Raw genomic sequence first — 12,012 nt, forward strand, 5'->3', positions numbered from 1 at the left:
GTAACCGGCGGTCAGAGGTTACTCTTGTGTTTTATTGGCTGAGGGTGGGTTCCATCTGTTAGAGCAAGCTGAATGGGCTCGTGTTATTGGATGAGCTCATGAACCAGGAAATGGCTGTGTGATGCTCAAGGGAAGGGGAGGTTAGCAACAGCTGGTGCACAGACGGGCAGGCAGGCAGGCACACACAACGCACACATGCACGCACACACTCTCACACATACTCCCTTGAAGGGTTCATATCACAAACTGAGCATGTAGCAGATAATAAGGCTTGGATGCAAAACACAACTCCATGGAGGTCGAATCAAGGGATGATTTCTTGGTTACTCTTGGATAGTAAGCATTTTCCCAGAGTGTTGGAAAGGGAATTTTTCAAAATACTTGTGTAATGTCTCTGTGTATTTGGGTTTGGGAAAGATTAGGAGATTTAGTCGGTGCTGGAGCTATAATAATGGTGTTTTAGGAAAAGCTTTGTCAATCCAAGGGCGTATATTGACTTGGACTGTGAGTTGAAACAAAAACTGGTGAGAATTTAACTTCAATCTGGCTTCATTCATTCTGTTTGTTTTCCTTCTTAAATCTCTCCAATCGCCACCCATTTAGCTACACTTGTCCACTTGCTATGAATTATTTAGTATTGCTGATGCATTTTTTACATCCGCTGTGCAACAGGACTCCTTCCCTCGAGTATTGGCATGGTTACTCCTAGACAAACATTGGTCTCATCCGTTCTTCACAATACCAGACAGAATCCTGGGAAAGTTCTAAAGGGTTCTGACTGTACTTACAGGCCTACAGAGTCTTCAGAACTTGGTACATCAAAACCAGACCGTTGAACAGGATTTAAAAAACAGACCTTAGACTTAGACCTTAGAACGGAAGCTTAGGACTTTGAGTACTGTGGGCTTGAGGAGCGAGGCAGCATGGCTAGGATGAGCATGGTGGACCAGAGGGTTCTCCAGATGCAGCTGTCGGCCTTGCAGGCCATGAGAGTACTGCTGGTGGACCGGGCCTACATGGTAATACTGAAAGAGATCTGAATTGGCTGGCTGGACACTTAGCTCGCTGGTTGACTGGCTGGCTGGCTGGTTCATCTTGTGAGATGATGAGGCATCTGATGTGTTCTGATCTTCTCTTTCTGGTGTCCAGGGAGAAAAAAACAATGGATTCGACGTCCTCTACCACAACATGAAGCATGGCCAGATGTCCTCTAAGGAGCTGTCTGAGTTCATCAGAGAAAGGTAACAACTGTGTTTGTGTGTGTGTTTTAGGTCAAATGTTAACCATCTCATGTCTAGTGCCGCTCCACTTGCTCCAATTCAGGTGTCCTGAAGTCAGTTTTGGGCTGAATGCTGACACTAATGCATTGTGTCAGGAAAGGTTCCTGGTATTACTAGGAATTCATTTTCCAAGAGTCAGGTACAGCTCTGTACAGATCTCGGACAATTAAACTGTTTCTCAGAACAGACGGAATAGTTTGTTGATTTAGACAGAAAGAACAATAACGTCTCAAAGCCATTCAAAGACGAAATTGGTGACAAATTAACCAAGCTTTTCACACTTGCAGTGTATACAAACCAATAAGAGTAAATAAGTACCAGGTAACAACGTAGAGTCTAGTGAGACAGCTACGGTTAGCCAACACTCAGGGAGAAATTGGAATTGAACTGTTACTGATCTTTTTAAATGTTTTATTCCTCTTATTGATTTATATTTACTTTACAGTAGATTAGCCTACAGTATGGTCCATTGTCACTGCTTGTCTAACAGTTCCACTTTTAACAGGTTCCCATTTTAACCGAATCAGATTCCACTTGAAAAGGGAGCTTGAAAAACAGGATTCGTTGACATTTTAAGCACATTTTTGTGTATGCTAAATTAAATGTGTTGAGCAAGGCTGAGGTGTTTTCTGAATAGAATGTAAAGTAGCTAAAACAGCTACACATACCTAGGCCACATTCACACACACACACACACACACACACACACTCATACAGCACACATACTCGAGGACTCACAATACACACAAAAACACACACAAAGGCCTGCACGTTCCCCCACACACCTACAGTACACACACCACACCTCCTTAAGGTTTAATCCACACCATGAACCCTGCCTACTTGAAGTCTGTCAAGTATGTTGTAATAATGCCTTCCTTTCAGATTCCTCACAATGCGTGCTATGAGCTTCATTGTGTAAGGAATCTATTTTGGTGACCTCGAATGAAAAAGGCTGTAATTCTTGCTGTACTTCCACTGTCTGCTTCAGTCCCTCTCAGGAATGTGGTTATCAGTCACAGGGATGATCTGATCACAGATAAATGTATCAGGATATAGAAATTAGATAATCTTTTTAACGATTTCTTTTTGCATTCTTCCTGCATTTGACAATGTCGTTTGTATTGATAAGAAGACTGTTATTGGTCAAAATGCAGACGGATGATTTTTACAAATAACAGGTGACTAACATAATCTTTTATTGGAACAAATGACCTTGTGTTCATGAAGAATTGGGCTAGGTGTGTTTCGTGTAGCTGCGTGGCGCAGTCCCCAGCACTCTGGCCCCCTCTGCAGGGGAACGGCACACAGTACACCTCTGTCACTAGGGCCTCTTTAATACCAGAAGTACCGCTCGCTCTACACTCTGGCATGATTAACCAGCAGAAACTAAATGAAGCACAGTGAATAGAGAGAAGGCTATTATGAGCTGTGTGTGTGTGTTTTGCTCAGGAGTGGAGGCCTTCCTTGCCATACGCTAGTTATGCATCTTGACCCCTGCGATCGCACACGTGGGAAGTCTTTTCTTTATCTTTATCTCTCTTTCTCTTTACTTTTGCTCGACAGACCCCCCAAAAAGTATGTAAAGATGGGCAGAGTTAGCTGTATCCTCGGCATGGATATATCCCTGTGCAGAGTTAGCTGTATCCTCGGCATGGATATATCCCTGTGCAGAGTTAGCTGTATCCTCGGCATGGATATATCCCTGTGCAGAGTTAGCTGTATCCTCGGCATGGATATATCCCTGTGCAGAGTTAGCTGTATCCTCGGCATGGATATATCCCTGTGCAGAGTTAGCTGTATCCTCGGCATGGATATATCCCTGTGCAGAGTTAGCTGTATCCTCGGCATGGATATATCCCTGTGCAGAGTTAGCTGTATCCTCGGCATGGATATATCCCTGTGCAGAGTTAGCTGTATCCTCGGCATGGATATATCCCTGTGCAGAGTTAGCTGTATCCTCGGCATGGATATATCCCTGTGCAGAGTTAGCTGTATCCTCGGCATGGATATATCCCTGTGCAGAGTTAGCTGTATCCTCGGCATGGATATATCCCTGTGCAGAGTTAGCTGTATCCTCGGCATGGATATATCCCTGTGCAGAGTTAGCTGTATCCTCGGCATGGATATATCCCTGTGCAGAGTTAGCTGTATCCTCGGCATGGATATATCCCTGTGCAGAGTTAGCTGTATCCTCGGCATGGATATATCCCTGTGCAGAGTTAGCTGTATCCTCGGCAGGTATATCCCTGTGCAGAGTTAGCTGTATCCTCGGCATGGATATATCCCTGTGCAGAGTTAGCTGTATCCTCGGCAGGTATATCCCTGTGCAGAGTTAGCTGTATCCTCGGCATGGATATATCCCTGTGCAGGCGCGTGCTTGCAGGCCCCCAGCCTGACTCTGCTCCTGCGGTGTCGTGACTGCAGAGGGGCGGAGAGCCCTGAATGAAACGTGCATGATTCAGGACGCCGGCGAAACAAATGTTTGTAGTACGTACTTCTGTCGCTTCCACGCAAGGAGAGGGTGGGATGACGGAGGAGGAAGGAGGAAGAGCGAGAGGAAGACGAACTCTCTCTCTTATGTTGGACAAAGTAGACAACTCCCATTACTCGAGCCAAAGTTAGAGGTACTAACTTAGAGATGACTCAAATGTTAGGCCTACACCAAAACAAGTGAAAATTGTTCAGTAGAATTTTTATTTAAGGTAAACTACTGGAGTACTTGCTTTAAAACATATTTAAGTATTAAAAAGAAATTGTTACTTTTAAGGTCAAATCATTGTTTTTGAAATGTGTGAACCTAATGACTCAAGCTACCTTCTGAATGCACTGACTTGCTTATACAGCATGTTGAATGAAACACTTCTCGAATATGTTACAAAGCCCATAGAAATGCCTATAGAAACACAATTATATTGACAAAAGGACAGCCAATGTCGTTTTCATTTCTGAACACCTCCACCCCTATAAAACACCATGTTCGCCACCTGGGCTCTGACACAGCTGTGGCTTGTGTGTATATGGTCTGCATTCGACATGCTTTCCCAGATATGACCATGGATGCTCCGGTGAGGAATCGTCAACTTGATCTGCCATAGTTATCATTACCGCCACCAAGTGATCAAAATAAAAATCCAGCCAGCTCTTTGAGCTTGACCGACGACGTAGGAGTATATTTCTGTGCTAGTTTAGTCTCTTGTGACGAGCACCGCGTACGCTCTACCACATTTTAAGAAAAGAACATGGAACCGACGACTTCAAATCTGTGCTTTAATGGCTTGAGTAAAGGGAACCTTCATAGGTATGTTGTGGACTCAAAAGCACAATATTTGTCTTTCAAACGTAATGGATTAACTAGTACGTTTACATTTAGCCATTTAGCAGACGCTCTTATCCAGAGCGACTTACAGTAAGTACAGGGACATTCCCCCGAGGCAAGTAGGGTGAAGTGCCTAGTAACTAGTCATTCCTCCCCCCCACCCCCCCAAAAAATCAAAATCCTCAAGGAAAGTATATCAACTCAAAAATATACTAAAGTACAATACTTTAGAAAAAAAAGGTTGCTACTGTCCACCCTTGCTCAACATGAACCTTGCGTACGAAACAAAGTTCCTCTCATGATATGATTTCACTGAGTCTAAACTCCTTGTCTGCTGTCTAAAAGCTCATATGTGTGTTTACACTACCTTCATTCATTTTCCAGCTTCAGAATTGATTCAGCCGACTCCTTAAATTCAAGTATTTAACAAGCAGTTCATCGAAGTCAACAGTGTTATGTAGGAAGCACATAGTTTTGTTTCGCAGATTTGGACAGACAATTCACGTGACGGAGTCACGCTGATAGCTCTGACCCGCCGTGTCTCGACAACAGGTCGGGATGTAAAGATAAGGAATTACATCATTGTCCGTGTTTGTCCCACTCCCAGGGCTACTATCGAGGAGGTGTATGCAAGATCGATGACCAAACTCGCCAAGTCAGCCAGCAACTTCTCCCAGCTGGGGTAAGAATCTCGTTGGCGTGGCGAGGTCCGAGCAGAGCCGACCCGGTCCTCGCGACGGGTCCTTTAGACTCTTGACTCTCGCTCTCTTTCTGCTCCCTTCTCTCTCCGTCGCCTCACTCTCTCCCCCCCCTTTCTTTGTCTCTCCCCTCTCCCCCTCGCCCCTGTCCCCTCAGGACGTTCGCTCCGGTGTGGGACGTGTTCAAGACCTCCACGGAGAAGCTGGCCGGCTGCCACATGGAGCTGGTCAGGAAGCTGCAGGAGCTCATCAAGGAGGTGCAGAAGTACGTGGACGAACAGGCCAAAGCTCACAAGAAGGTACGAGGCAGCGAGCGAGCAACTCACTGACATACTGTCAGTGAGTTGGGAGTGCGTGCGTGTGAGAGGGTCATGGTGTGTGTTTGTGCGCCTGCAGGAGCGAGCGACGGAGAGAGAGAAAAGAGCGATTGTGCGTCTGTGTTTGCGTCCGTGCGGAATGCCGCACTCCGTAAAGCTGCCACAGCGTGTAGCTGTTGAGCCACGGAACCCCCCGCTGAAGCTCCTCCCTCTCTCTCTCGTCCGCCCTCCTCTCAAACCTCTCACGTTCCCGTCTCCATCCTAGAGCTCCTCATAGCTCCAGTGGAGACATCCAAACCCCTACGCCTAGCTCTGTCTCCGTCACTGTTTCTCAATGACCCCTCAGCCCCTATCACGTGACTGAGGCCTCGAGTAGGGCCATACAGCACCGGGGAAGGCCTACAGTATTAGCTGCGTTCGTCGCAAAAGGATAAGAATCTGGTTCGTGTGAGTGGTGCGTGGTGCCTGTCCGTGCTCTGCCTTGTCGTGCGGCAGACCCTGCGTTTTACACCTCTCCGGCTCTCGCTCTCTCTCTCTTCTCTCGGCACAACATCGGCTCGTATCTCATGCATGAGGCGGCGGCGGCCACGCGCGCGTCCCAGCTACCGAAACGCCGGGCGTGAATTAGCTGTAGGTGAAGTGAGGTGGGTTTTGGGGGCCGTCGGCGCGACACACGTTCTGTTGTCCCTTGTCACCCTCACTTGTGCTCTCCATCTCCCTTATCGTCGCTTATCCTCTCACAGTTGTTTTTCTACTTTCTACCTCACTTTTTCTATTTTCTCTGCTGCATCGTCCCCTCGGTGGCACAGCACTTTGCACTGCGGCCTCTCACCGCGAAATATCCTGGGTTCGATTCCAGCTTGGGGCCCGGGCGGGGGGGCATGTTCTTCCTAGGTCTGTGTGTGGGTTACCTCCGCGAAACGCAGAGAACAAATGTAGTCGGCGGAAGCCCCTGCATGTGTGTTTCCGGATGTTTCTCAGTGTCTGACTCGTCGCTCTCTGGACGTGTGGTATTGTGGACAGTAAGATGACCAAAAAACACCACCGTTTCTCAGTCACGCCCTCATCTGTATCCGTGTCCCTCCCCGCTTATCTGCACCTCGTATTTAAACACAGCTCCGTCCGTAAGCTTCCGGAAAACATAAAATGTAGTCTAAGCTATCCACGAACGGGGGGGGGGGGGTTGTAAGTTTCCTATGGTTGTAGTTTTCTCTCACGCCCACGCCGTGCTCTGTGATTGGTCGCCCAGACAAAGGAGGAAGTGGCGTCCACGCTGGAGGCAGTCCAGAGCATCCAGACCACCTCGCAGGCGCTGCAGAAGGCCAAGGAGAACTACAATGCCAAGACGGTGGAGCACGAACGCCTCCGCAAGGAGGGGGCCACCCAGAGAGACGCCGACAAGGTGGGGTGGGGGGGGGGGTTCACAAACACTCACACGCCTACACACACAGGCACGCACATACAGAACACGAGCGGGGCCAATCTTTATCGCAACGGAATGCTGATGATGTGGCGGTGTGGAAGTCAGTCGAATCGTTTGAAAGCCTCAGCGTCTCTCGTTTGGACTCCCTCTCTCCGTCTGGAGTCTGGGAGACTGCCGTACTGGGCCAGCGTGATGTTAGGTGTGTGTACAGCGTTGAGTGTGTAATGTGCTCAAATACGCTGTGCGTGCGTGCGTGTGTGTGTTCCACAGGCGGGAGTGAAGGCCAAGAAGGCCACAGAGACCTACAAATCCTACGTCGAGAAATATGCCACGGCCAAGTCTGAGTTTGAACAGAAGATGGCAGAGACTGCACAGGTATCTGCTGCGTGTGTGTGTGTGTGTGCGTGCGTGTGTATGCGTGTGTGTATGCGTGTGAGTGTGTGTGTTTCCTCCCTGCTCTGCCTATATCTCTGCGGTATGTGTTTCTGTGCCGTGTTATTCATGCAATGTGTTTCGAGTGGATGTTTTCAAGACCACACGTTGTGTGTGTGCGTGTGGGGGGGGGGGGGAGGGTGCGTATGTGGCGCGTGTGCACGGTATGTGTTAGGGCGTGCTTGTGCATCTGTGTGTGTGGGACAGGGACTGTGTGTGTGTGTTCCGTATTCTGGGTTGTGTGTCCTGTGTTCCATGCTCATCGTCTCCGGCTTGTGTTTTTTGCCCTCATCTTTGTGGAAAGTCCTGATTGGAACCATCTGAAGGGCTGATTAGATAAACGGCAAATGAAAATCAGATCAACAGAGTTTGGGCTCCACATCCTCTGTATATCCTCCTGCTGTTCGGCAAACGTACAGAGCTAGGCTGGGAGGGCAGGAGCGATGGGGGGCGAAAAGTGAGGGAGCAGAGATTAAAGGAGGTAAGGAGCCAGGAAGGCAAGGAGGTGAGGTAAGGAGGCTGAGCGGGAAGGAGGTAAGAAAGAAAGGAAGGATGGAAGGAAGGAAGGAAGGAAGGAAGAAAGGAAGGAAGGGAGATAATAGAGGCAGGAAGGTATGGGGGCGTGGAGGACAGGAGGCAGGGCAGCTGGAAGGTGTGCAGGCAGGAAGGAAAGAAGGCAGGGCAGCAGGAAGGTGTGGCGGCAGGAAGGTGTGGAGGCAGGAAGATGTGGAGGCAGGGCAGCAGGAAGGTGCAGAGTCAGAAAGGAAAGGAGTCATGGCAGCTGGAAGGTGTGGAGCTAGGGCAGCAGGAAGGTGTGGAGGCAGGGCAGCAGGAAGGTGTGGAGGCAGGGCAGCAGGAAGGTGTGGAGGCAGGGCAGCAGGAAGGTGTGGTGGAGGCAGGGCAGCAGGAAGGTGTGGAGGCAGGGCAGCAGGAAGGTGTGGAGGCAGGGCAGCAGGAAGGTGTGGTGGAGGCAGGGCAGCAGGAAGGTGTGGAGGCAGGGCAGCAGGAAGGTGTGGTGGAGGCAGGGCAGCAGGAAGGTGTGGTGGAGGCAGGGCAGCAGGAAGGTGTGGAGGCAGGGCAGCAGGAAGGTGTGGAGGCAGGGCAGCAGGAAGGTGTGGTGGAGGCAGGGCAGCAGGAAGGTGTGGAGGCAGGGCAGCAGGAAGGTGTGGAGGCAGGGCAGCAGGAAGGTGTGGTGGAGGCAGGGCAGCAGGAAGGTGTGGAGGCAGGGCAGCAGGAAGGTGTGGTGGAGGCAGGGCAGCAGGAAGGTGTGGTGGAGGCAGGGCAGCAGGAAGGTGTGGTGGAGGCAGGGCAGCAGGAAGGTGTGGAGACGGGGCAGCAAGAAGGTGTGGAGGCAGGGCAGCAGGAAGGTGTGGAGGCAGGGCAGCAGGAAGGTGTGGAGGCAGGAAGGGAGGCAGGGGATGGTTTGACTTAGCCCAGCCATCCTGGTTATATTCCCCCAGAGGAAGCAATGTGGCAGCTCCACTTCCTCACATCCCAGTCACCACAGTTCACCTCACTGTCAGCACATGTGCTTATCCACAGTAAACACACCACACATGCGATCTCTCTGACATCACTGCATGTGTGCGTGTCCATACTCCCACATGTATGTTTGTTGACTGTGCGGGATCAATCCGTGCGTGTGTTTGTGTGTGCTTCATGGGAAAAGATTAGAAAGAGGACGCGTGTGCGTGCACATTTAGGCCTCTGAGAATGTGTGTGTGTCTGCATGTATGTGTGTATGTGTGTGTGTGTGTGTGCATGTGTTTACGCGGTCTGGCAGTGCTCATCCCTCCCCTCTCTCCATCCACGCTGTGATTTTCCAGTTTGGGGATTATTTATAGTCGTCCTCCATGGTTTATCCCAGCTCGCCCCGGTGCCAGGGACCGGCCGCGAGTAAACACCAGAGTGTCGGTCTCCCCCACCTCCCCACCTCCCCATCTCCCCACCTCCCCACCTCCCCACCTCCCCACCTCCCCATCTCCCCACCTCCCCACCTCCCCATCTCCCCACCTCCCCACCTCCCCATCTCCCCACCTCCCCATCTCCCCCGCGCAAGCCGCTCCAAACCCCGGGATGAGCACGCCGTCACGGCCGCCGCGCGGCTCCCAGGGACAGCCCACCCGAGATAATTGGCACCTTGTGCTGGCGGCGGAGGGGGCGGAGGGGGCGGAGGGGTGCACTGGGTGTACTGGGTTGTGGGGCTGCGCCTTGACCAGACCACCCAGTTAGAGCAACGCAAACAGGAAGAAGTACGTTTGCAGAAGGAGGAAGTTTTGTTGTGTGTGTTTGTGTGATACTTGGATCTGTGACTCCCAATAAAATGGCCGTTTGTCAGGCACTTCACAGTTTTTACCCTCCCTTACCCCTCGCTCTCTCTCTCTCTCTCTCTCTCTCTCTCTGTTTCAGAAATTTCAAGACATTGAAGAGAGCCACATTGTCCACATGAAGGAGATCATCCAATCGTACTCCCAGTCCGTCGACGAGACACACGTGCAGATCGGAGTGGTGAGGTCACACACACATCCACATGCACACATCCACACACACATGCACTCCCACACACACACACACACACACACACATCCACATGCACACATCCACACACACATACACACACATATACACTCACACACACACACACACACACACACACATCCACACACACATACACACACACATACACTCACACACACACATCCACATGCACACATACATACACACACACACCCACACACATCCATACAAACATCCACCCACACACACATACATACACACACGCATACATACAAACACACACATCCACACAAACACGTCCACACACACATTCCTGTGGGCGGGGCGGGGTGTCTGGTTGCCTTGACGCTGTGCTCATTGGGTTCACTGCGCGTCAGATCAATTAGTGTTGCCTTTGATCTTGCTAATCGTTCCACTGAGAACCAGGAAGCCTTCCATTCAGCCGTTTATACCAACCAATTAAAAACTGATCAAAACTCCCTCTCAGCCAATCTAAAACACTTTCAACATGTTACCAGCGTGCCGGCCTTCCACTGCGTCTGTGAGTGGCCGAGTGTATTGGCTCGTCTTCTCTGGTCATAGCACACACACCAGACCAAAGCGGACCACTCTGGACATGTCACTTCGTGTTCCCCCGTGAAGTTCATCCTATGAATATGTCTGGAATGTGCATACTCCCGTTTTGGAAAAAGGGTCATACTGAATGTTTTTCAGTAAACAAGTCGGCGTTTGGCTGACAGATTAGTGAGCCAATCCAGAAGATCTCCTTCTCAGCCCAGAGAGCGTTTCACTGCTGTAGTACGAGCGGTCGCCAGAGGGGGCGCCAGAACCCTAATCTGCTCGTCTGCTTCCGTGTGAAGAAGGCGAATAGATAACAGATACGGCAGAGTGCTGTGGCCCTGCCTGCCTGTCGGTTGCTGGCTGGGCTTAATTAACATCATGCCTGAAGGTGGGTGAGTGCTCTTCCAAACAGCTGGAAAATTACACACAGCCCAAGTAATTGTGATTCCGTGATGAATACCCTTTAGACCAGGCTGTGTGAGCTAGGGAACACCATTACCAAGAGGGAGGGAGGGAGGGAGGGAGGGAGGGAGGGAGAGAGGGAGAGAGGGAGAGAGGGAGAGAGGGAGAGAGGGAGAGAGGGAGAGAGTAAAGAAAGAAGGAGGGAAGAGATGGAAGGTTAGGGGAAGAGAAAGGGGGAGAGGAGGAGAGAGAAGAAAAGGGAGGGAGGGACAGGGAAAGGGAGAGAAATTGTGGTCCACTCTTAGTCGTGCGAGATACTGCTTTATCAGGGAGACCACAGACACGCACACTCTCCCAGGCATGCATGCATTCATGCAAACACACACACACACTCAACTGGTTCACTTTAGATAAACAAATAACAAATACACTCTGTCAAAACACATACACTCGGACACGCACACAAACACAAATGGATACCAACACTTAGGGGGACTGCATCTCAACTGTCCAATCATAGATACACACATGAATCATTGATGGGATCCTCACAATCCCTTACTAACACACAAGCACACACACACGCAAACACGCAGGCGCACACACACACACACACACACACACAATACTTCAGCCAGAGATCCCTCTATATTGCGTTAAGAAGACCACCTCTATGACGCCGTTGTTTGTTTACACCAAACCAAACAAAGGCGTCATAATGCCGCCATGTGTGGTTTTAGACAGCGTGCCGGCCTTCCAGAATCAGAAACGCAACTTCATCTTTGGCATTGAGTGCGTGTTGTCCCGGCATGCCGACTCTCCCTTTTACACAGACGTCAAATCCCCCCCCCTATTCGGTGTTTGTATCTTTTACACAGACGGCATAGGGAAGATTCCCACCTTGAACTCTAGTTTAGCAGCACACAGGCAGAGTTAGCTCGCACCCTGACCGTGGCTGGCTGGCTGGCTGGCTGGCTGGCTGGCAGGCAGGCAGGCTGGCTCCTAAGTGTAATTCTGTGTTCTGTGGACTTGAGACTGGTTCACTGCTGTGTGAGCCAGTGGC

General features: G+C 50.4%; 1 protein-coding gene across 8 annotated transcripts in view; it reads left to right on the forward strand.

The window, feature by feature from the left end:
- fcho2 (FCH and mu domain containing endocytic adaptor 2) overlaps window positions 1-12,012 on the forward strand; it is a 39,932-nt gene that overhangs the window by 6,658 nt on the left and 21,262 nt on the right. For all 8 annotated transcript variants that reach the window (XM_062478955.1, XM_062478956.1, XM_062478957.1 and 5 more), the window contains exons 2-7: window positions 1,150-1,241; window positions 5,207-5,281; window positions 5,455-5,596; window positions 6,864-7,016; window positions 7,308-7,412; window positions 9,879-9,977. In XM_062478955.1, the coding sequence (XP_062334939.1) occupies window positions 1,150-1,241; window positions 5,207-5,281; window positions 5,455-5,596; window positions 6,864-7,016; window positions 7,308-7,412; window positions 9,879-9,977 (666 nt within the window). The remainder of the gene's footprint in view (window positions 1-1,149; window positions 1,242-5,206; window positions 5,282-5,454; window positions 5,597-6,863; window positions 7,017-7,307; window positions 7,413-9,878; window positions 9,978-12,012) is intronic.

The sequence above is a fragment of the Osmerus eperlanus genome, chromosome 14, assembly GCF_963692335.1.
Source record: "Osmerus eperlanus chromosome 14, fOsmEpe2.1, whole genome shotgun sequence".
Lineage (NCBI taxonomy): Eukaryota > Metazoa > Chordata > Actinopteri > Osmeriformes > Osmeridae > Osmerus > Osmerus eperlanus.